Source organism: Mus musculus, chromosome 9, assembly GCF_000001635.26.
Source record: "Mus musculus strain C57BL/6J chromosome 9, GRCm38.p6 C57BL/6J".
Lineage (NCBI taxonomy): Eukaryota > Metazoa > Chordata > Mammalia > Rodentia > Muridae > Mus > Mus musculus.
Genome location: NC_000075.6, coordinates 91377769 through 91403332, shown reverse-complemented (window position 1 = coordinate 91403332; position 25564 = coordinate 91377769). Strand labels below are relative to the sequence as shown.

General features: G+C 45.6%; 1 protein-coding gene across 36 annotated transcripts in view; it reads right to left on the bottom strand.

Annotated features, from left to right (window-relative positions):
* Positions 1 to 13981: 13981 nt before the first annotated feature.
* The window catches only part of Zic4 (zinc finger protein of the cerebellum 4), a 23721-nt gene continuing 12138 nt past the window's right edge, over positions 13982 to 25564 (bottom strand). For 17 of the 36 annotated variants that reach the window (XM_030244259.1, XM_011242719.2, XM_017313291.2 and 14 more), the window contains 2 exons: positions 23931 to 24548; positions 16833 to 19319 (listed from right to left, as the gene is read on the bottom strand). In XM_030244259.1, coding sequence (XP_030100119.1) covers positions 18967 to 19319; positions 23931 to 24548 — 971 coding nt within the window. In that variant the 3' untranslated portion in view covers positions 16833 to 18966. Of the gene's footprint in view, positions 16799 to 16832; positions 19320 to 23930; positions 25362 to 25564 lie in introns of those variants that run through there. The other 19 variants (XM_030244262.1, XM_030244265.1, XM_006511080.4 and 16 more) reach the window with 5 other exon arrangements.

Genomic DNA, 25564 nt, shown 5'->3' with positions numbered 1-25564 from the left:
GACAGTCCTGGGGCATTTCTTCTAGAGGAGGAATCTCCCCAAACCAAGTGCTAAGCACCATCCCACCCCGGTACATAGTCTGAAAAAGAGTTAATGGAGTCTAACAGTTTAGCTTCCACCTCCAGGGAGGCTTCCAGGAAAGCATCCTAGCCTGACTGTATTCTTCAGGCCAAGTCCATCAAGGAGACTTGGCAGGGAGAGGGGAATCTTCAGCCCAGGCCTGAGTTAAAAGGATCATCATTCCCTAATGAAAAGAAGAGCCATGGGTCAAGGACAGAGAGAGCCTTAGAAGGAAGAATGTTACTCGGGGAAATGCTTGGTTTTCAGAGCCTGGAGGTGAAATGGAAGCAGTCACCCACAATCTCAGTCTTCCCTCAAAGAAAGAACAGTGGGCCACATACTAGGCTTTTCCCTGTTGCAGGATCCTACTCTGACACTTCTACCTTGAGTGACCCTTGGCCAACTCAGGGCTCACCTCTTTGTTTCTTTAACTGTAACTGGGTAAAAACTATATTGTATCAACCTGTGCTGTATGTTTGGTTTGTTTAAAATAAAACTTTGAGAAGAAGTGCATTTAGCCAGCACACTGTTGTTTGTTGGGGTATTGGTTCTTTTATCTTATTACAAATGTTGGTGAGCGTAACTGCAATTGAGCTGGAAAACCCAGGAAGCTGCATTCTCTAGACTATAGCTTTCCCTGTAAAAATTCAGTAATCCAACTGAGTTTCTACCATCCCGTACTCCCTCAGCTGCGAGGCTCTTTCCCTTCCAGCAGGAATCACTCACTCCCCACTTGCTTTTCCCAGTACTAACAGCAGAAGACTTAAGTTAGATAGATAGATAGATAGATAGATAGATAGATAGATAGATAGATAGATAGATAGATAAAGTGTGGGTGTGTCGGCGAGTGTGGGTGGGTGTATCCCCAACACTGTGAGAGACCCTCAAAGCTGAGTTTGAAGAAGACCTTTAGAAAAAAATGAGTGATCTTTTTTCAAATTTTGGGAAGTAAGGAGAGAAACCATTGACTGGAGTCCAATGAGGACGAAGAGGAAGCTGAAATTGGGCTCCAGGTCCTGTCTTGATACCACCTCTATCCCCCCCACCACACCCCCCACCCAAGTCTCCTTTCTTTGTTTTATAGTAGTCCTGGGGATGCTACTGCTACTTCCTTTGAGGGGGCGGGGGGGGGGGAGGGGGAGACCCTGCTAGTGCTGAACAAGCAAGTGCCCCACACTAAGTAGTCCACTATCCCCAGCATTTTTGCCGGGAGCGGGGAAGAATGCTGGGAGAAAACCTTTTCTCTGAGGTGAGCTGCCACCAGTATATTGGGTGCTGGCCCCAGGATGGTAATCGGGACCCCCGACTGTTGTCCTCTGCAAGAAGTTCAAAATCCAGGAGAGCTCTGAAACATACTGCCAAATTCAAAGCTCTGGTGCCAGCAATGAAACTGACCTGAGAGTTCCTAACATGCCTTAGAGCTACAGGTCTTGGTTCTCAAGGTAGTGCTGTACTGAAACGGCTTGGTTACACAGCACCGCTAAATCACTGAGCCCTGATTTACAAAATTCGGGACTCTACCTGATCTGAGAAGGACTAAGTTTTGTCAATATTTTCATCCCCAAAGACTCCAGGGCAGCTTGAACCTCAGACTCCAAACCGAGCTATGCCTGGTGGAAGTGGAACTGGAACGCTAGTCCTCAAAGGAGTCGAGTCCAACCCCCAGCTCAAAATAGCTCTAACACCCGCCTAGGCGCTGGAGCCAAGTACTGCTGGATTTGGGTTCATACTGCGGTGTCGCCCCATCACATCCCATCCCTGCTGCCAAGGCTCTGGAGCCTTCCAGAAACAGTTTTTTGTTTTTTTTTTTTTCTCCAGATGCTCTCTCCTGGAATACTTCAACATCAAAGAATGGAATGGGACACAGAGGAAATCCCAGACAGAATTTCCTGCCTTTGTCATTTGCAGTTAAAGAAAATATACGGGTAACTAGGAAGTTATCTGTAGTTTAAATTCAGAAAACCAAACTACTGGGGCTGTGAATGTGTGTGTTGAATTGGGATGGAACAGATTTGAATTTCGGTCCTGACTAACCTACTGGGCTAAAGATTTCTCAGGACTGTAAGGACTGGGTTCTTTCTGTTCTGTATAGTCTCAAAGAAACTAAAGGAAGCACTTCATTCTTAACAACAGCACCAAATCCAGGAGTGGTGTTCAAAGCCTCAACTTTTGTAGCACCCCATTTTACAGCTCTACTGGCCCCCAATAATTTATGCAGGACGAATCTTTGCCCACTCTCCCAAGCAAGTGCCCCTTTCTTAATTTTCATTTGCCGCTAGCTTTCCATCTTAAGGAGCATCAATCACAAAGAACTTCGGTGTTGGGGGTGGTGGTGAAGCTCCCACCTAAGGTGGGCCCCTGGCATTAATTGTCCCAATAAACTGAGATATAGTGTGCATAATGCAATGATGCAATATGGCATAGTCCACGTGTATGACTTAATTAAGCCATTTGCAGCTTGATGCTGCAAGTCAACGGGTGTGCAAGTGGATTAACAATTGCTGGCTCCCTTATCCTCAGGATGGCGCGTAATTACTTTACTAGCAGTACATATCAATTTTTGATGATTGCAGAAGCCATGCTTGCTTCACCAAGAAGTTTCTTAATAACTCTCCATTGTGTATTTTAGAAAGTAGTGCTTGGAAATATTTTAAAGTCATTTCTAGCGTTTTCATAGCTTTTCATTGTCATTTTTTAAATGGATCCTTGCACTCCTTGTGTATTATTTTGACAAAGAGGCCAAGGCAGAATTTTAGTTCTCTGTTTGATGAGGAAACTGGCAAGATCCTCAGCCCTTCTTGTCATTCACCTGGACAGTATCCCACTCAATGCAAAGCTGAAATGAAATAAAGAATATTTTTATAAGTGTCCTTTATAAAGCCTTACAGAGTCAGGGGGCAGTCACTCTGAAGAAGCACTTTCTGTGCGCCTCGCTGTCCACGTAAACCTACATAGCTTGTTCCCTTTAAATATAATTGAAAAGGACTATGAGCATCCTGCAGCTCTGTGTCATTTTCCCACCTAAACCGAGCCTAGTAATGTTCTGAGCGATGCACACTCCTTGTGGACAAGGCTAAAGGGAAGTAGGGCGTCTGGTGGCCCAGTGGGGTGTGTGTGTACTAACATGGGTTGATGAAATTTGAAAGAGGTCTAATAAAATTATGCAACTTGATGACAAAGACATTGACACCCCTACTTCCTAGACTCCTTGCCTTTTGTCTACAGTCAGATGGAAATAAGCCCCAAGTCTCCTCTATTCGGGCTGCAATGGGTGCCACTGATATGCATTTGTTCTATGTGATTTACTACTTGAATCTTAAGTCAAAGCTGATCATTTGACCTCTCTGGATTGAACTAAATTCATCATCTATAATTTTATTAAAAAGCTGAATGACCATCAATCATAATGAGAGCATGGTGAGCCAACATTTTTTTTTTCAGAGAAGCATGTCAACTTCATATAATACTTAGGTGGGCTTTTTTTTTCTGCCCTGTACTAAGCCAACGTATACCTGACACTTCCTCTGAGGTCATAAGGTCAGTATATTATCCGTGGTTCGTATCATTTTTGAAGAGAGATTTTCAATTTAACTAGATCCAGAGAAGAACAAGATGGTCTCTTGATGTAAGCACGGTTCTAAGTGATGCCCCCATGCATTTAGATTCAAACAACAGTATGACAAATGACAAACCATATCTCAGCCTATCTAAAGCAGATCTCACAAAATCCCAGAAAGTGAAATTGGATTAGACTTTGTCTTCCCCATTCCTGACTGCATCCTGTAGGCCATTTGACACCACTGTTCTTTGAAGGCTCCTCTGTCAGAGTATTGTGAGGTAGTGGCATAAGATTAAGTCATGCCTCATTGAAACATTAAGGGCAGGTAAAATTTTCCAGTAGTCTTTGAAATTGAACTTGACCTTAATTCTTTAAAATTAAGGCTGAAGGGTCCCTGTTTTGAAGGGTCCCTTATCAGAGTAGATTTGTTCTCCTACCTGAAGCAGGTGATGTTTCTGCAAAGACATCTGAATGACAGCGGGAGTGGAGGAGAGATCTAATAAAGCCTAATAAAGCATGAGCATTGAAATGTCATTAAACTTAGGAAGATGAGACTCAAAATCACCAAAAAGGTAAATGTCTTCATTAGTCTGATCTCTGAAGACTGTCGAACATTTCATTAATTTATAATTTATGATTGTTTGACAAATATTGAAAAGTATGTAAATATGAGTGAGATAATGTCTTTTCTGCGGGAGATGAGGAAATGACCCAAACTGTACATGCCTGCAAGATTACACACAGGACCCAGCTCTCTGCTGTCAAACTGTGCCGCCCCTTCAGCCAACATATTGTGCAAGTGACAAGTGAAATAGTGCAGATAAACCAATGGCTTAAAACGTAATAAAGACAACAGCCATTTGCATTTTTTACATTTTATTACAAAGGTAATTTACTATGACACATTTCTGAATGTAATTTATGAAAACATGTTAAAGCAATTACATCGTATATACAGCTCTCAGAGCTACAGACTTCAGATAAATAATAACATTATAGATCTTCAGAGATTTTCACTATTAAAAACATATCATAAAAGAGAATCCTTTATTTCAAAACAGATTTTACATGAGAAGATAATGTCATTAAAATTTAAACTTAAGAATAAAAATCTTGAAAAACAATATAAAATAGATGAGTAATATTCTTTGCTGGAGTTGTGAAATTAAATCTTCATGGTGACAACTTGCTCATTTTATAGGGTTTATTATCACTGGACTTTTTTCTTCCCTGGAGTCAGTATGAAGTGCAAAGAAGTATTAAAGACTTCATTGGTCGGAGATTCAAAGGGGGTGTTATGTTTTCCTTCTCTAGATTCTGAGGACATTCTTTTTTCGGCATGTCTCTTCTGTAAGTCAGAGAACTGTTCCAGCTTTAAAACGTCAGAGAAAAGTATCATTCCCTGATGGTCAACCCTTTGAGCATACCAACCTGCCAGGAGTTATTAAAATGACACAAAAATTCCATGCAGGGAAAGACAAGAAAAGCTTACACCATAAAACATAAAATCAAAACTAGAACTATTTACTTCTTTCTCTTACTCCCACCTCCTCCACCAGTTTATTTCCTGGCAGCAGCATCATATATTCTGAGCCTCAGGTCGCTTGATTATTTGTTTTATACCCAGCCTCCAACTGTTTTTTGTTCTGTTTTGCTTTTTATAACTTTCTTGAGGGGTCTTGCTTTTTAAAAATGTTATCTTCAAAATATATTAACCGGGCTGGAGAGATGGCTCAGCAGTTAAGAGCACTGACTGCTCTTCCGGAGGTCCTGAGTTCAATGCCCAGCAGTCACGTGGTGGCTCACAACCATCAGTACAGCTACAGTGTACTTATATACATAAATAAATCTTTTAAAAAATTAATCATGCAATCCTGGAATGGACCCTGATCTTGCTTATAAGGCTATGTTCTGGATTTAGTCCACAATCATGAAACACGTTGCAAGGTTGAGGCTGTATCTTCACCCAAACCATTCCCAAAGGGGTCTTAACTATTGTGGCAAGTTTAGAGCCAAGAACCACAATCCACAGAGAGTCAAACAAAGCAAACAGATTCCAGACATAGTTTAGGTCCCATTGTGTGACATCAGCTGAAATAGGTAGTGGATGTCCCCAGTGTTCCTCTTCAACTCAGGGGTGTCCTGATAACTCACACATATTGGCCTCCAAAGCTTCAACCTCTTTCCTGGCTTGAACATCCTCAAGGCATGGGAGCCTTTGAAGAGTTTCCACAGAGTCCCAATTCAACTGCCAAAAGTGGACTGTCACTAAAGATGGTATAGTGTATGTGCCTTTTGAAGAGGCCAGCATTTATTGAAAGTAGGGAACAGTGGGCAGGTACCTGTTTCATTTGGATTCCTAACAGATATCTGATGACCAACCATAGGGGATGTACACTGACACTCCTATCATCTTCAGACAAAGATAGCAGCCATGACCCACCAAAGGCTGTGCATGTCAACCTTGGGTAGACAGGCAACCCTAGATTAGGATATTATCCCTGATGGAGCATGAATTAGGATTATCCTTTCAGGAGCATGAATGCCCTTCAACCTATATAGAAGAGATTCTCACCTTACCACTGAGGAATGCTCCCTGCCTTGCCTCCATCTCAGTCCTAGGTTAGCTCCAAGCCTAAGTCCTGTGGAAAATTGGTCTTAGAATTATCCCTTTAGCCTCCAGACCTAGACTAGGCAAGGGGGTGGGCTGTTAGTTATAACTGGGGTTAAGTCAGCCCTTTGCTCCAGCCTTTTGTCTCTCTTGGAATGTTTTAGAGGTTGCATATGCTTTTGTGTTGCAAACAGCAAGTGGGGTCCCAGGAGTCTTCCACCCCATGCCTGATTGTGAGCTCTGGTTTCCCTAGACAACTGTGGCCAGCTGGAGGACTCCCTCCCAGCTCTAGCTTGGTACAGAGGAGAGCTGGAACACTCTAGGGCTCAAGCAAAGTTTCCTCTTTCTTGGGGGAGAAAGGGAAAGACCAAAGAAAGGGAAGAAAAAATAGGTTTAATAATTCATTTCACAAGTGGTAAACTACTTGTATGTGAGGATATGGGGGGAAAAAACGCATGTAATGAGGAAGACAGAGAAAACTAATAGCGAATGATGTGTCAGTCCCAATGTGCAATCACCCTCCCTCCCCAAGCAACAAGGAAATCACAAAGGATGGAACTGGTTGCTGTTCTCTGAGCTCACATGGGTTTTTATCAGCACAGCCATCATTGTGATGACTTACAAATATTAACTTTTTCACGTGCTCTCATTATTTCTCCCTTCTGCTCTGCATTTCAGATTTTTCTTTCCAGATAATCAAATGACTTTAAAAGTAGGCAAAGGGGAAGAAGAAAAAAAAAAAAAAAAAAAAAACAAACTCAACCGTTGCCACCCAAGAAATGATAAATAGCATCACATAGCTAATCGCTGGAGGGCGTGTTTATCAATTCATAATCATTTATTCTTGGTGATGTATGGCCCTTACTCTTAAATCTGAAAAGCTTCTATTTGAAGGTGTGAATAGCTTTCCCACTTTCTTGCAGTAAACCTTCCTACATTAGCAGTGATTGATCTCATGTACAATTCGTCCCAGAGTGCTATTTTACAGGGGGAACACTGGCTTTTGGAGATTAACTGGGGAGTCTGTTACATATTAATGAAGCCTAGAGATATGCTAACGTTTTGGTAATTTAGTTATTTGTGTCTATAGCCATCGTCGTTATTTTCTTTTAGACCCCTGCGGTTGCTATCCATCGAATTAAAAAGTGGTCCTTAGAATTATTTTATCTGCTGGCAACTAAACGCCCTTTAATGTGGAAAACAAATGTTGACTTCTTTCTTGAAGGATTCGTGCTTCCTGGCCAGACGGCAACGTGTGTTAAACTGTATTCGTGGGAGATGTTACTTTTTATTCTGGGAGATTGCGCTAAAGAAATAACTGATAAGAGGAAAGAAAAGAAGCCCAAATTCTGCGTGTGTGTGTGTGTGTGTGTGTGTGTGTGTGTGTGTACGCGCACGCACACACACACACACACACTGAATTTGTTCTAGGTAAGAGGAGTAAGGAAAACATATTCTAGTAAGAGGTTTCTCCAGGATATTGGAAACTTAGGCTGGACAGGTGTTAGGAGTGAGGCTGGAGAGGGAGGAGCAAAGGGATTGCCCACTGATTTGCAGCCTAACAATTAATACGCCACTAAATGAGCCATCGACGTCATTAATGCCTATGTGCTCCCGTGTAGATGGTGAATGAGTTCTAATCCCGAAGACAAGCAGCATCTCACAAGGAGATGGCTTTGTGACGCAGAGTAAAAATAGTAATCTGTTTTTCCTGTTAAGAATTTTCTGGGCATTCTTTCTAGACCGCTTTCTGAATTACCCGCAAAATATTTGGGATTTGTCTGCGGGTAGGGGTAGGGGACAGGAAGCCCTTTTGGAATGTTTGCCAAGTCCCTGGGATGCAGAATGGCAGCTGATTGAAGGAAAGGGTTAGAAGGGCAGAAAGGATTATGAAACCAGTGGCCAGAGTGGAGTCCCACGCTTGCTTTAAGTGAGAAAAATGAATTGCTCCTTTCCATTTCTACATAGTCTAGGAACCCTGCTGGGTTAGGAGAGACCAAGAACACCTGGGGAGGAAAGTCAGTCCCTGGGCTTTAGTAAAGGAGCTTGGGATGAATCGCTTTCACTCCTGCCTGTCCACTCTGGGTCCTCCTCTTCCTCCTCCCCCCCCCCCCCCGCTTCCTCCTCCTCCTCCTCCTCCTCCTCCTCCTCCTCCTCCTCCTCCTCCTCCTCTTCCTCCTCCTCATCCATCTCCCTTCCAAAAAGCCCAAAGCCCAGATCTGGAGCTTTGGATCATTGGGGCCTTCCAGAAGTTGCAAGAACCTGCAGGAAGCACCGAAGAGACAACGACAGTTAGACTGGGCGCTCCCCTTTTGTTTTCGGGGCGCGATTTATGTTCTTTATAAAGATAGGGTTTGGAAAAATAGAAAGGGCCTTGAAAACGTTGTTACAATGAAAAAGGGACAAATTAGAAGACATTTTCGGTGATCAAAGGCAAGAGGGAGAGCGCGCATGGGCATTCACAAAGCTTGACTTATTCACTCCCCTCCTTTGCAAGCAGGGGCAACAAGCGTGTCCCCCATTGACAAGGAGCCCTATTCAGACTGCAGGTGCGAAGTGGGCCAGCGCGCCCGGCCACATTATGTCAAGGTTGTTGGAGATTAGTGTTCAGCCTTAATAACTAAAGCGCTTGATTTACATTGGAAAAAAGCCCCTTCAGCCGTGAAAACAAAATCGTTGAACGCGTGATCATTGCGAGGGCAGCTGATATCCTAATACTTGCATTGTTCTCTGGTAGGGCCCAGGACCGTCCTGGCCTCCCTCGGAAGACCCAGGCCTGAGTTGCTGGCCCAGGACCAGGTCACCAGTCAAAGTTCCTGCCTGAGCAGGCAGGGAGAAAAGGGTTGTATGGTGTTTCACCGAAGCCAGAGGACAGGAGAGAGTCCACCTGTGGTCTCTGGACTTCCGGCAAAGCTGAGTAGGACGCAAATTAGGACATTAAAGAGTCTAGAGACCTAAAATGCTGTGAAGGCTCCAGATTCAGTATCAGGAGAGGCCTCTAGAACTTATGATATAGCAAGAACATTTTAATTCACAGGTGAAGTTCACTTTGTGATAGCTGGGGCAGAAGGACCCAGGCACACCTACTGTTAGTGGAACTGCCCCAAGAAGGTTATGAAATGTTCCTGCCAACTTGTCTTTCTAGAAGAAAAACCTAAGACAGAAAGCCCTGCAGCTGCAGCCTGGGCTTCTGTAACCTTTCTTTGATTTGTCGCCCCCCCCCCCCAGGATGGAGGAGGAGTCTACCTTGGCCATGGCACTGGTACCCTGCAGATTCCATTACCCCACCTATTTTCCGTGCCTCCCACGTTCACTCCTCCCCCATCCATGAGAAGGGATCCAGAGAACAAGAGACCTGTAGTAAGGACCTAAGAGCGAGCATTTCAATCTAGACATATATTCATTCTAACTGCCTATCTTTTGTGGAAGTCAAGCTACTTACCTACTTACGGCAATTTCCATAAGATCTGTCTGTGGGGACAAGGTGAGAAAGCAGTTAACTATTGTCTGGCCCTGAAAAGGTCGTAAGTCATGGCCTCAGTGGCTGACCTGTCAGTGGAAGGTATAAAGGCTTTATTCATGCCGTAGTGGCAAAGCTCTCAGCTCCCACAAAAGTGTTTTTATGATTCGATTTTTCTTACCTCTTTTCTTAATTAAAAAGCTGAACCATTAGAACAGCACCTGCCTCATGTCCTGACAGTGGCTGCATACTAATCCTGGAGCCTTTACAAGCAGTAATTATAACATAAAATCAGAGGTTGAATAAAACAGAAGGATTTTGCTCCCAAAGCCCCGCTAATCCCCTTTTAAAAGGGTCTGGTGAAAGAATTCAGAACACTTTCCGGAAGTTGGATTACCACTTCTTTTAAACAAAAAACAAAAAACTTTTTACAATGAAATGATATTTCACACTTAAAGGAGGCTGATTTTCCACAACAGTATTTTAGTTGAAAGAGAGTTGGCAGGATTTGGGGGCACTAGGAAACATTTCACTACTGGATTCTTACTCAATAGACAAAGCAGCAGAAAATTTAGGAGAGTTCTTATAATATAATATATTTGAAACATGTTTGCCAGGTCAAAGTATCCATATTGCAAATAGCAATTACTTAGATGATCAGAAATCTCTCTCTCTCTCTCTCTCTCTCTCTCTCTCTCTCTCTCTCTCTCCCTCCCTCCCTCCCTCCCTCCCCCCTTAGAGGAATTAAATAAAAGAGGCAGATGTACTTTGTATGATTTACAACGAGACATGTATACATATTTTTTCCAGGTAAAACATCTTTTTCAAAGTTCTGGTACTCTTAAAAAAAAAAACTTGTATTGATACATGGATGATGGATGAATACAAGACCTGGAGGGATATTAAACCCTCTGAAAACTCTTGGAAATGACAAACAAGGGACCTTGTACTGTCTGTAGTTTCTTAATGGTTTTAGAAAACCCTGCTGCCCCATCTGACTAACTCGAGGGTCCATAGGCCAGACAGTTAGTTAGTTAAAAACAAAAAACAAAAACAAAACAAAACAAAACAGTGTAAAAACCACCTATCCTTCTGATATTTACAGACATTATCTGGTGATGTTGTGTAGGGTTAGCTAGTCTACCTGCTCTGTCATTATTCTGCAGCAGTAGAGCAAAGCTATGTAGTTAGCAAATTCTTTTACTTCCCTTCCACAAACATTGCCCAGGACTGTCTCTCCATTATCAGGTCTCCCCGACCCCTTTATTTTGAATCGACCTATCTTGTCTCTTGGCATTTTGGTTCTTTTAAATGACAAAAAAATAGGTGATGCAATTTCAAAATCTATTTTACTGAACATAGTGACATTAAATTAACTTTCACCCTGAGGCAGTTTTCTTTCTAATTTCTCTTCCTTTTCAAAAAACTGCTTTGGATATTTGGGAAACCATTGAACTGTTTAGAGGGGCAAAGCCTTGGACGCACCTTCTGCCAGTTGTCTAGGGAACCTCTCCTTTCCTGAGTGGTTTTGGAGCCTGATCTCAGTAACGTTGGGGGAAAGTTCTTTATTCTCTTCACTGGTGACATTTGGGTGAAAAGGTCAAACTAGCTGGACAACCAGATAAGAAGCCAATGACAAGCAGAAAATAATAGTTTAGAACAACTGGCTACTGGACGACTAAGATATCATTTTTCCTGCAAGGAAGATTTAATAAAATGAAGCCCTGATTGATAAACATGTGCTCACACCTTGCTAGAAAGAATATATGTGTGTCTGACTTTTGTCTCCAATTGACCCGCCCTTAGCTGGCTCTCACTTCCTCCTTGCTTTTTCTCTGACCTTCACAAAATCTTGAGGAGCCCACATGGGATGCACAATAATCTACCGAGACTTAACAATTTAAAAAAATCAACACCAGGGCACATGGGGCTGTGGAGTTCAGTACAATATCAATTCTTAATAAGTCGTAAGAGTGATATTAAAGCTATCAGATTCGTCAGAGTTACTCTATACTGAAAGAAAAGGCTATCCTCATTAATTTTACTTGGTCTTTAAAAAGATTATGTATCTACTTCAGTGCTGGGCTATACCAGGATCTGAAAAAATCTCAGAAAAGTAAAATTATACTAGCCTCAGAATTCTAGCCAATTCTCAAGGATGTCTAAGAATGGCACAAAGTGCCATAAGGCTTAGGATCTCTAAGGTTTCCATATTGCTGTAGAAAAGTCCTCAAACAGCCATCTAATTCCGTGAGGAGCTTGGAACACTTCTGAGGAAAATGGAGTAAAGGAGCATCAGCTGTGACTAGCATCCATCTCCAAACGTTTCAAGGATCGCCATACTTAACACTCCAGTTTACTAAAAATGAAATAATATTTGATTTTTAAAAAATCTACTGAAAGATGTTGATCTGCTTGTTTTTAAAGATATGGGAATTGAATGAAAGTGAATCTCTGTCATTTGTAAGGATCTGGGGCTAGTAATCAACAAACAGACTGCCTCTTCCCTTCTAATGCTACTATGCTTCCAGAAGAATTTGGAACTGGCCTTCTCCTATGGCATAACAAGGATTGGAATAACAAGGCTGAATTGCTCAAAGAGAGGTATCATAAGCAGACTGTGTTCCTAAGCCACCTTAGCCAGTTGTCACTTGTGAGTGGGTAACTGCCCTAGAAAATTTATGAAGTAATTCTAGAGTGAGGTTTGTCATGGTCACTTGGAGACCAGAGAGTTCAATCCACAGAGGTTGCAACCTTCCCCTCGGATGGATGGATGGATGGATGGATGGATGGATGGATGGACTTTAACAAATCTAAAAGGAAGTGGTAATTCCCTTGAGCTGAGTTCCTCTTTTCTCCGCTACTACCCTCAGTTCTTGTGCTGTGACCAGGAAGTTTCAAAGGCAGATCTTTTCCAAAAACCTACTGGATGCAAAGGCAGCCACCTTCCAAATACCCTTTCTTCTTTCCTTTCTATGAAGTGCTGCTTTGCCAGTGTTAGTCTGGGTGGAATATGAAGCTGTAGGTTGGATGGCTAAGAATCTCTTCTCTAGTCCTCGATGGGCAATCCTAGAGTCTGGGAAAACTTCAGGCTACCAAGACACAATAGAATTAGGATCTGGGAGAGCCTTAGATGAGAATATGGTTTCATCCCTAACCATTTCTGCACCACACTGATTGTGCTGCTTAAAGTACTATTTCCTAGAGGCCACAGAGTCAAAGTAAGAGGTGATATCCCTGTCCCTCATCCAATGGGCTGAGAGTTTTCTGGACAGAAACCAGAGAAGCTGATGCCCAAGCACCTCCTCCTTTCCAGTGTCACACAATTGTATCAAGTCTTCCCTCCCTTCAGGGCTGCCCTTTCTCCTGTTCACAAGTGCCTGTCTTCTCCCTTTCTAGTTCATCATCCCCTCCCTCTTGGAATACCGTCTTTCAGCTAGTTGTCTAAGATAGTATCGAAGGAGACCTACCATTCTCATGAGAGTATCTGTCTGTCTCCCACTGCACCAATTCTTCACTGCAGTCAGGAGAATCGTCAGACCCGGCTTCTCAGCCATGAGAAAGGAGCTAGACAATAATGTGACTTCTGTGAAGGAGTCATGAAACGGAACTTCTGGAAACGGAAACTGGCTTCTGTAAGCAGAGACCACAGTGGACTTTGGTTCTGGTGGTTTAAATTAGTCTGACACATTTGGGGAAAGTGGCAAGCCAGATATAGACACAGGGATAAAAACTCACCAAAGATCCCAAGAGCGGTTGAAAGAACAGCCAGTCGTTGGACTGTATCTTTTCAGCCTTAATGTTAGGAACCTTCAGAGACCCCCCGAGGGTTTCTCTGCCCACCTAGAGTTTTTAGCAAGACCCCTGCAAGCTGCTCTGCCTAAGGCAGTTTGTCCATCAGTTTGGACAGAGTTTGGGGCCGATCCTCTCTCTTTTTCTGAGTTTGTGCAGTTCTTATGAGTTCCCAGGTCGTCTGCTAGAAGTCAGAGATGCTTCCTTAGCTGCTGGCCGACCTGCTTACCACACAGGCCACTGAGCATCCATTTATCTTTCCTCTTCAGAAATGTAAATCAGTTGCTGCCATTGATGTCACTGAGGTTAGATTGTGGCCGGAGAGATCTCTGCTCTGATCATTGTTTTGTCTGATCCCTCATTTTGCTATCTCAAGTGGCTAGGCCCCAAAGATAATTCTGCCAAACCGTGAAGAATGATAAGGAAGAGGAAGAGCTACAGGCTGTACGAGAGCCCCAAATCATTTCTAAGGTTATGAAGTAATAAATGAACACTGAGATTCCAAGGAGGAAAGAAAACATCAAATCCTTTATTTCCAAATAACACAGCAAAAAGAAGCTACACATCCAGAGTGTTTTGGAGGGAGAAAAATTATTTTATTTAACTCACAGGTACATGTTTTCAAGGAGATTATGCCTCAGCTTTGAACTTTATTCAACAACCACTGACAAATATACACAACAACTTTTTTCCCCTTCAAATTAGTTCATAACTTAACTGCTGTTAAGGGGAAAGATTTTAAAATCACAGTGTAGCTAGACAAGGTACGAATAATCTTACAGTTGACTCAGACTTGTGTTTATGTCAGTTATGACTATAAGAGATCTGCCTGGATGTATAATTCACTTTCATTGCAATCATTACATTTTCCCCATAAATTGGCAATACAAACAGACATATGGAGAGTCAGGTAAACAAACAACATCAATATAAGAGACATTTTGCAGCAACTCTAAGGGAGTACATGGGTTACAACTTGGGGACAGTTCTTCACAAATCATTTAGTAAGCACAGGGAGCAGGGTGATGGGAACATCCTTATCTATTTTCATCACCTTTAAAACTACAATAGGAGGTCTAGAAAACCTGACCAGGGGCAAAGTTTCCATTCTAGGCACACTATAAAATGAAGAAGTGCACATAGGGAGGGAGGAGGCACGTGCATGCATTTTTTCCCCACTATCATGTAAACCAAACCTTCTGAACTCCAAGATGATTAGGAAAAAAAAGGGGGGGGGATATTAAAATGTTTCTCTCCCTTATGCTACCATCCTTTAGATTAAATGACAGAAACGGTGTGCTGATTGCTGCTAATGGTTAGGAAACACAGTGGATCTATTTATACCAGAAGTTTCTTGGAAAAGGGGAAAGCTTTAACATTACCTGTATTCAGGCTTAAGTTCCAAATATCCCAAGTGGGACTATTTGGAGCTGAAGTGATCTCCAGCAAAATTCATCCAGTTAGTAAATCTGGGTGGATGGGATGCAGGCAAGGACAGAATGCACGGTCACAGGACCATCCAGAGCATCGACTTGGTACACTCACCCTCTACCTCTTTCCTTCTTGCATTACCTAAAGTACCAGTGTTTGTGCAAACGGCCTTCCCACATCTACACACATCACCAGGACTGAAACTACACAATGGTTTTGTGGGTTTTGTTTTGCTTTGTTTTTTTTTTTTTTTTTTTTGTTGCTTTGGGGGAGGGAGGGTCCCTCATAGCAAAACTTATTCCTAAAGTTATCTACTGGTGGAGTGTAGGGGTCTTTTTTCTTTTCTTTTCTTCTCTTCTTCTTCTTTTTCTTTTTAAAGAAATTTGATTTTATCTCTTTAGCAATGGTTTGGAACCAATGGGGCAAAGTGAGTTTGACAGAGAGGAGAACAAATCGCTGACAAAGAACCTTTTACATTTCACCAGCGTTGTTAGGACGACAAGCAGGAATGTCTCAGATAATAACTCCCACTTCAAAGATTTCTCAGCTCAATAGAAGGCAGACCATCCTTTTTATTCAACCACAAGGACGGGCACTAAAGAAGACTCTACTGTTTGATTTTTTTCCACCGTGTTTATTTTTCCCCTATTCACTAGGGTACTTGGATAAAATAAACAACAAGACAATTAAGGGAACATGGACTTCTAACTTTGCTGCCATCTTCCCCATCCCCTTGGCCTTGGGCTTTTCAGTTTGTACCCAAAAGCCAGCCCAGACCTAAGGATACCACACAGTGGCACGTCAGAGGAAAAGCTTAAGGGGCTGAGAGACTTCTAGGGTTAGGAAGCAGTATGGCACCTCTGGGGAACACAGGGAAACTAACTGTCCCCGAGGCATAGTTAACAGTTCCCATACTTCCCCCAAGTTGGCCACCTTCGTCTTAAATCCTCATTCTGTTGCACACAACTCAACTGGGGATGCTCCCTTGGTAAGCTTCTCAGGATGCCCTAGTCATTTACTCTGACTCTGGAGCCTATGGGCGCTGTCAAGATGTTCGGGTCCGGTTCCTCCTCCCTTTCTTGAAAGAATCCCGGGTGCCAAAGCCCGCTACATTAGGATGTATAGTGAACCCCTAAACACTGGCAAGACAGGTCCTGGGAGGAAGTATATACTGGAGAGCACAGTGACAGTATTAAATGGCGTGAAAGCAAAGGTCAGCGCAAATGTATCTTAATAGAGTGTCCGCAGTGAAGTGTGCCGCCTTTGAAGCGGCCGCTCCCCGCGCGCATTTCCATGGCGAGCCTAACGCGGCATGCTGATGCACCGTCAAACTCACACTTTCAACCCCAAAACGCGACTCTTTGAACAACCCGAGCTTGATTGGACCTTTCTCCTTTTCTTTTCCCTCTTACAAACCATTTCCTCGCCTTTAGAAACTCGCCATCAAACCCAAATACGCCCTCTGATCACCGCAGAAAGCAGAAACAAAGAGAGCTGAGCGGCGATTCAAGCGGCCCTTTTCTTCCCTCGCATTATTATCCATTTTTATTATGATCGGGAACAAGTGCCCATTCGCGTGGGTTTTGTTTACCGGAAATTAAATGAAAATGATTTAGTCCGCGTCAAACAAAAATATATACTTGTATACACAAGAAAAAAGGCCTGTTAGACGTAAATATTATGTCCTTAATGAAAAGCCTGGACGGGCTCCAGGATCGGCCTTTCAGGATTTCAGTGAGACTTGCCCATTGCCATAGAAATCCTAACTTACCATGAAGATGCACCGTGGCGAAGAAACACTGCTTTGTGAGAGAGCCCTTTGATGTCGCAGGCGCAAGATGCGGGCGCTCAGCTGCGCAGGGCAAGATTACCTTGCAAGCAACATCTGTAACAAGCAAATGAAAAATTAAAGGCGATTAGTGACCGGCCAAACATTTTTATTTCATTTATGTTGGATTGGGTGGAAGGCAAAACTAGATGTTTTGAAACAGAAGAGAAAGGAGTATTGGATGAGGAGGGACAGTTTTAAAAGTCCCTCAAAGGTTCTACTTGCCATGGCAGCAAGGTTAGTGCTTGCCCATGAGAACAAGTTCTTTGCTTCCCAACTGTCCATGTAAACTAAGCTGACTTTGGACCCCGTTGTAACTCAGCAACCGGTTCACTGGCGATGCATTCGAAAGATACTGGGTTTTATTAGTAGTAAGAAAAACAACCCCATTCTGGCCAAGATGGTTGGTTACTGTATTGGATAGAAATTGTGGAGTCTGTGGGACAGGAGGGAGACTTTTCCACTGGATTCTGGGAAGGGAGGACTAGAAGACAATGCAGTAGGGGTTTCTCATACTAAGAGTTGTTGGTCCAGCTTTTATTCTATCCAATGTGTCTATTTTTTGGTGGCACTGGGGATAATCAGAAAGCTTCATGGGATGTAGGCAAGAGTCTACCAGAGAGTTATCCCCCAGCCTCGGGCTCAGGTTGTTAAACTGAGTTCCTAGGGACTTTCTTTTGAGCAAAAACGTTTCCCTTCCCTGCTCCCCCCCCCCCCCCAGATTTATTTGTCATTTATTTCAGATTTTTTTGTGAACTGGACAAGTCTGACAACACTCCTTTCTCCTTTTTTGCTACCATTCTCTTTCTCTTGGTGTTTTTGTTTCTTTAAATCTCAGCTAGGATTGGGAAGCAGCTCCTCCTTCCCTAGAGAGGGCGGCAGACTAGGAGCAAGGCCCAGTGCTCCCTTCACATCACTTACAGAGGCTTTGCTCTCCATCTCTATGAATATCTGCACCCCCCCCCCCCGCAGAACTTCATAACCAGCATATCAAATACCTTCAACTCTTTAGACCCACTGGGTGTTTGCCTGTATAATACTTGTTCTTGTACTTTATTTATCCTGTGCCCATAAACTTTTTAAATATGACTAACATTGGTGTCTTCTGACAGCCATTAGAGCACAGATGCTGTTCTCTAAGTCACATCCTGGACTGTGGAGAGCTTGATCCAGTTATGACATCAGCCAGCTCTGTGTCCCCTGCTCAAGCACCTATGAGGTTCCATAGCCAGCAGTGCCCAAACAAATGGGAGGGGGGTGGGAAAAAGAATCCTGGAAGCTTCACAACTCTGAATTCTTGAAAGCCTTCTAGCCGTCCCTTTGTCTGTACTTCCTATTGTTTCGCACTCACTCCCCACTGCAAGTATAAAATGTCAATTGAGTTTGAGGTCTGACAGAACAGGCTTATCTGTGTGCTCTGACAGGCATTAGGGTTGGAGGTATGTACCATCCCAAGAGAAGGGAAGAACACATCTTTGCTTATCTCCCTTACTGAGGTGGTTGGAGCATGCAGGACTTCTGTGTTTCTTTGTTGTTGTTATCTGCCTGTTTTGCTGCTGCTGCTGTTGTTGTTGTTGTTGTTGTTGTTCAAGATCAACTAAGGAGCTGGAGAAGTGTGTGAAGGGGAAAGAAAAGATGAATGGGCTGCAAGAGAATGGCCGTGGAATTCTGTCTGCCACCTCCTGGGCTCGGAACTCCTTGGTCAGGATTGATGGGCAAGGGGGAGGAAAGGAAAAGGATCCTGTGATGGGGTCTGAGAAGGCTCTGGCCCAGGTCTCAAGGAAAATGTTTTCCACCCTTCCACACCCACTGGGGAAATGTACAGCTTTACTTTTGCCACCTTGCAGTTGCCAAAATTGTGAATAAATTTTAATAAGTTTTGTTGTTATTGTTGTTGTTGTTTTTAATCTATTTATCTTGGACATTGGTTCCATGGGCAAAGTGCATACAGGATATGACTATAGAATGACTGCATTTATGTTTTCATATAGTGATCTAGTATCAGCATATTCAATAACTTTTAATGGTGGTCTATCTGCTTGTCTGCCCTTCTACTCTCCCTCCCTTCGTTCCTTGTCTACTTCTTGAAGCCTCAGTGGCCGGGCCTAGACCGGCGTAAACCAGAGCAGCTCGCTGGAAAGCAGCAGCCCTGATACTGGAGGCGGCGGTGGCTGCAGCTGGGCCCAGAGGTGGCGACGATAGGCTGGGGTGGGGGCGCTGCAGAGTCAGCCACCACTGGTCCAGGCGCCCGAACACACGTACCATTCGCTCACGTCTGTGCCACGCACAACCACCGCCGCAGAGCAAGCCACTGAGGGCTCACGGCCGCTTTCTAACGAGGGCGACGCGAGAGCAGACGTTATAGCCGAGTCGTAGCCAGAGCTGGGTGGCGGTGAGCGACCATGAACTTTCATGTGCTTTCGCAGAGAGCTGGGGTGCGTGTAACACTTGTCACACCCGCGCACCTTGCACATATAAGGCTTGTCGCTCGTGTGCACGTGCGAATGTTTCTTGCGGTCGCTGCTGTTGGCGAAACGCCTCTCACAGCCCTCGAACTCACATCTGAAAGGTTTCTCGCCTGGGGGGAGGTAACGCAGAGATGTTAGTAGGATGTGGGCTGTGTCCCAATCTCAGTATTGTAAACCGCCCCCACCCCACCCCCATTGCTCTTTTGTTTTCAGCAAAAGACCCACAGAAGATTTTCAGAAATTACTTTCCCCTGTGCATTAGGTCTGACACCCTTCCCCCACCCCGCGAGGAAATGAAGCCCAGTCCTACAGAGTGCAACCCCAACTCCTCCCCGTCCTGGGCCTAGGGACGGGGGTGGGGGCGTCGGAGGAGGAGCGACAATGACTCCATCATAGTCATTTCCATTCTTGAGAATCCTTATCCAGGCAGGTTGTTTTCCTCCAACTTTTATCTATGTGGAGACAGAAGCACCTTTACCCATGGAATCGAGGCTATTGAGAAGCTCAGATTTTCTGGATTTGAAGTTACTGCCCAAGCCATCTGTCTCTGCCCTAGTGAGCCATGCCCAGCAATCCGCCGGACGCATACTCCAGCCTGGTCCAAAGTGTTTTCTAAAGTAGGTTTTGTTCAAGTGCCAAACAACGGAAGGATTTGAAAGGATGAACAGCGGCGGATGCACATGCGTGTGCGCAGTGTGAGAAACGTTCTGAGCAACGATTCACCCCAAAGGTTATTTTCCAGAAAATAGAGTCCCCTCTCCTTTCCACTTTACCCATTGAAGGCAAATATGCTCCAACATTCTTCAAATCTTGCCTAGTCTATCCGAAATTCCTCGAGATAGTGTTCGCCGATTTTAATATTTATTTAATATTAATATTTATTTAATATACGGATCCAGCAGTGTCGCGGAGACCTTATCGAGTGTAGAGGGGACCCTCTCAGTCCAAACTGACAATTCCAGGTCTATGATCCTCCCCAGACAATTACCCGCCCGCCTGTTCCACCTCGCAGGCCAGAGGAGCCCAGAGGCTGATAGATGAAAATGAAAATCGGTTCAGGCCAGGAGGGATCTTAAATCTGTTGAAATCACGGCCCTGACTGTGGCAAGCTTCGGGTGAGTGGCTGCTAGGAGCAGGCCAGGCCCACCGGGTATACCGCAGGTCTAGGCAAAATTCAGGAAGGCCAGAACGCACACAAAGCTGGGAATATTGGTTGGAGGAAGGCTCGGTCCAGGAGTTTCTTGCTGCTTGAATTTGCTGCTCTATGGAAGAGAAAATGACCCCCACTCCCACCACAGACCCTCCCAGAAGCCAGAACCCTAAATCTCTGGCTCAGCTGAGGTTGTTTCGAAAAGGAAAGGGAGAGGTGTCTGTGATCTTAGCAACTGAAGGTCCTGGGGGTGATCAGGGGTGCTAAAACTTCTCTAGCATAAGACTGAACACAAGATGAGCCTCTGTTGGCTTTGTGATCGCTTCTTTCCCGGTTTGCAGGGAAGACTCCCTGATATAATCAACAGTCTCCATTCCGCCGTGGCACTGGCGCTCAGATTTAAATAGAGGTTTGCATGTAACCTGCCTTTGGCTTAGGCAAAAAATCAGGCGAACCCGTCTCCCTCACACTGCCCACTGATGGTGCTCACCCTCGCGGTAGTAGAGCTGGTACACTAGGGTCCTCTGGAAGATGTTGCCCGCTGCCATTTTCACAGGACAAGGCACAGTCTTACGAAACATTGGAGATGTATAATGAACAAATCAGTGTCCCTATTTGTCCCCAGATCTCTCTCCTTTGACTCCACCAGCGTTTGGAAAACCCAAACTTTTCTCTCTCCTCCCTCTTTTTATTTTATTTTTTTTCTTCATAAAATAACTTGTAAAAAAAAATCAATTGCAACCTACAAATGAAGGTTTTTGTGGGTTGAGGGATAGAGTTTGAGGTTAGACTTTGAAGATAGAATTCCCTCACGGAGTTGGGGGGGGGGGGATTCTGCTGCCACATATCCCATTCCAATGTCTCGTCGCGTAAACTAGACGAGTATTTCGCTCCAGACGAGAAACGGGGAAGAAAAAAGAACAGGTACCGAGCCTAGACGCATCAGTACCGGGGAGTGAGCAGGCCCCTGGGAGGCCGGGTGCAGGCGGGCCTTAGCGTAGCCCTGCTGCAGGAGGCGCCCTGGGCTCCGAGCGCCACGACCCTCCCACCCCCGCCGCCCCGCCACCCCGCCACCCCTTCCCCTTCCCCTCCCCCATCTCCCCCGAGAGACGCTCTAGGTGGGAGGGTGGACCCTGCGGCGCGGGGCCGGGCCTGGGTCCCGCGGAACGACCCGAGGGAGGCCAGGCTGGAGGCCTAGGCCGCGAGCCTCCCGACCCCGGCTTGGGGCCTTGGCCCCGGTCCTGGTCCTCGGCCCGGGCTTCAGAGCGAGCAGAGCCTCGGTCAGCGCGGGCGCCAAGTTCGCCGGCCTGCGGGGGCCTCTAGGCCAGCGCCATTTTCTGGCACTTGTGGCTGGATCTGTTTTCGCCCTGACTCCGCCCCAGAGCGGCCCGGGAGCCGGGCCTGCACCCCCCTCGCCCTCCGCGAGGGCTGACTGACTGCGGGGGAAAAGTGGGGAGAGCCCGGGCCCCGGGGGTTCCGGGAGGCGCGCCAGTTTGGGAGGTTGACCGGGCGCGCGCTCCTGGCCCGCGTCTCCCCTCGCCGCCCTACCATTGTTCCCCGGTCTCTGTCACAGCCACAGAGTGAAACCTTCTTCACCCGCTGCCTCCAGAGCCAGGCCTGGAAGTCACATTCGGGAGAATCTCAGCTAAGAAATCTGCTCCTGATCGCCGCTTCCGCGACTCAAGGAAATGAAACGCCATTAATATTTGAAAAGGCAATTATTTTCCTGTTGAATCGAAAACTGTCTTCATGAATAATTTGTAGAGAGTTCTATTGCCATTTGAGAAACATTTTGTTGCTGTTTTGCCTCCTCCTTTTCTTCCCATTACTTAGGAGGTTTGAGGGAGACACCGGAACAGGGAAGGCTCTATGGTTTGGTTTCTTTCTCTTTTCTTTCTTTCTTTCTTTCTTTCTTTCTTTCTTTCTTTCTTTCTTTCTTTCTTTCTTTCTTTCTTTCTTTCTTTCTTTCTCTCTTTCATTTTTTTTTAAACCCAAGCTGTAATGAATTAGGACAGAGGCCGAAAAGAACGCGCAGAATTCTGCCTTGAGTCCAAGCAAACCTGAGAGCCAGCCAGGCACACTTTTGCTTCTCTGATGTAGGTCGATTACGCTAAGAATTTAACCATTTTCTGCTTCACAGACTTCAAACAGTGGGCCGGCAAAGAGCAGTATAAGTTTGTTTGCTTCAAAATCCCTGTCATTAAAGATGAGTTCTTTCTCCAGCCCCGGATTGCGCATCCACTTTCCCGGTGCTGGCAGCCAGCCTCTGGAGCAGCTAGTCTGAGGTCTGGAATCCTGGTCTTACTTATTCCTCTGTCCCTGGGGATATAACTCGGGAAGAGAGGGGACCAAAGGGATGAGAGAGAGTGGGGGGAAGAGCTCATAACGTGCTTTAGAAAGCCGTACAAGATGTTTGCTGACATGCTAGGGGAATAAAGAACAAGAGCCCAAACTGGACTTTGGTCTTGCCTCAGCCTATGCCAGTGTTCTACCACTAAAACCTCATGGAGAAGGCAGTTTGTGGGAAGATTTAGCAAGCTTCTTACCGGGTACTGCAACTATCGGGGACTTGGACTCTGAAAAGGGTTGCTGTTCTAACAAGAATTGTAGAAAGGGAAGCTACCGCCTGCAAAACTAGAGTACCAAGATGGAATTCTTCTGATCTCTGCATCATTCTTCCCATTTCCCGCCTCCAAGATGGGGGAGGGGAGAAGACGCTGACTTCTTAAACTTCAAGCGAGGAGGGGTGTGTGTGTGGGGGGGAGTAAGGAGAGTCAAACGGTGGCTGCTAAACTAATTAATGTAACTTCACAGGCTGTTCTGAAAGTGTGAAAACTTTCTTCTTGCAATTGTATTAATTAGATGCTTCTGGCCAGAAGAGTTCAACTCCCAGGCTCCTTCACCGAGCTCCTTTTCTTTCTGTTAACTAGAGCTAACAGATGTGGTTGACACATGTCCCTATTTCACTTAACAACTCGGTAAATGACATTTAAGACAGTGGGTCCCGTTGGGTCTCTACTAAAATAAGAATGAGGGTTACCAAAAAAAGTCCCTTCTGTGGAGCTAGCAACACAAAAACAAGTCAAAAGTAGGCCCCCAAGGCTCATAAATCCTAAAGAAGGTATTAAGGGTCAGATGACCCCTCAGTCCAGGTGATGGTGGGGCTAAAAGGAAGAAGAGTTTCCAATAGTAATCTGTAAGTGTGAGGCAATTGTTCCCATTTCCTTTAAGACTTTGGGGGAAGCCATGCTGCTTAAAATATGTCTTAAAACCAAACTACTGGGACTGGCGATATAGCCTAGGGTTCAATCTCCAGATCCTAAATAAAATCAAAGCTCTAAGCTAGAAACACCAGTTTACCAACAGGGACCCCAGAACTCTGGAGCCACTCTGCCCAGACAGCCTCCAGAAAACGGTGAGTCTAGGAGCAGAAGCTGTTAATTACCGCTTTATAAATCTGGCTCATGGAAAGAATACCAAAATACCTCCCTCCTCCCCTCAATTGGAACTTAAGAAAATTCAGACCCAAGGGTCTGTGTCCCAGGGCTCGCAGACAGCACTGAGTACTGACCTGTATGTGTTCGTTTGTGTATTTTGAGATTTTCTGATCTAGCAAAGACCTTCCCACACCCTGGGAAAGGACAAGGGAAGGGCTTCTCGCCCGTGTGCACGCGGATGTGATTTACAAGTTTGTATTTGGCTTTGAAGGGCTTGCCCTGTCGCGGACACTCCTCCCAGAAGCAAATGTGGTTAGCCTGCTCTGGGCCACCGACGTGCTCCACAGTGACGTGCGTGACCAGCTCGTGCATGGTGCTGAAAGTTTTGGAGCAGGGACGCGGGGACATCGGGCTGTCATCCCCTAGCCACTTGCAGATGAGCTCCTGTTTGATGGGCTGGCGCATATAGCGGAAAAAGGCTCCAGGGCCATGGGGTGCGGTGAGGTTCATGGTCAGGTTCATGCCGCCATAACCGTGCAGGGCTGTGGCTGTTGCCAGAGTGTCGCTGCGGGCCATAGGCCCTGGTGCAAAAGGTTCCGACCTCGCATACATGTCTCCAGGGATCCCCAGACGCAGGAGTCCGTTCAAAGGACGGCTGTGGGAGGCCTGAGGAGGCTGCTCGTGAAGGCCCGGAAGCACGGAGGGGTTCGAAGAAGCGGCGAGCTGGGGCCCATGGTGTCCACAGCTGCTACCTGTTGTCGAGACAAATAACGTGCATGAGAAGCGGTGGCGTGGGCTTCGCACTTTCCCCGGACCCCGGGGACACACTCTGCCCAGCCGCATCTAGGTTTCTGGCAGTCGGTGCTGGGATCTTGAGCCGGTCGGTGCCAGCAGTGAAGCTGGCAGACCAAGCAAAGTCAAAAAGCCTCCGCCTTCGTCCGGCTGGGCTGCAGTTCTGCCGAATCCCCTGCCGCGCCATGCGCTGGAAAGGGGTAGCGATAATGGGGTAGGTGGGAAAGGCAGCAGGGCTGAGTCTGTGGGTGCCTGGGGGCACGGCCTCTGCTGCAGAGGTGTAAGACCCTTATCTCCAGATTACTTTGTCCACCAACACCAAGGGGTGCTCCCAAGCCAAAGATGGAGATGATAGGAGGGGTCATTTCGGAGGTGGTGAAGTTGGAAGAGGTAGTGATTTTAAAGCGTCCTAGACGTGTATATAATAATTTCAATGTCCCACTGGGCCCGGAAAGGACCGCCTGCTGCACCTCGGTCTGGCAGCCACCAATGCTACTGCAGTGTGATAGTGCAAAGAAAGGACAACCGATAAAGACGAAAAGGGAAGAGAGAGAGAGGAGAGAGAGAGGAGACAGAGAGAGAGAGAGAGAGAGAGAGAGAGAGAGAGAGAGAGAGAGAGAGAGAGAGAAACTTATGCAAAGTGGCGGAGATTGTTTGTTTGTTTGTTTTTTAAGTTTGGGGTTTGCCCCCTCCTCCTTTCTGTTTTCTCAGTCTTTAATGTCCGTGTGAAACCCCGGGCACTACAGAGGCGGCGGCTGAACGCTTAAGGAAATGAATAGATTCGGGGCCGCGGCCCCGGGCCACCGTGAGAACAATTGCCTGTGTCGCCTATTGGCCGGTGGTCCGGACCGACGTCAGTGATGACAAGATCTCTCTCTCTCTCTCTCTCTCTCTCTCTCTCTCTCTCTCTCTCTCTCTCTCTCTCTCTCTCCCTCTCTCTCTCTCTCCCCCCTACTTCCCTCTCCCTCTCTCCCTC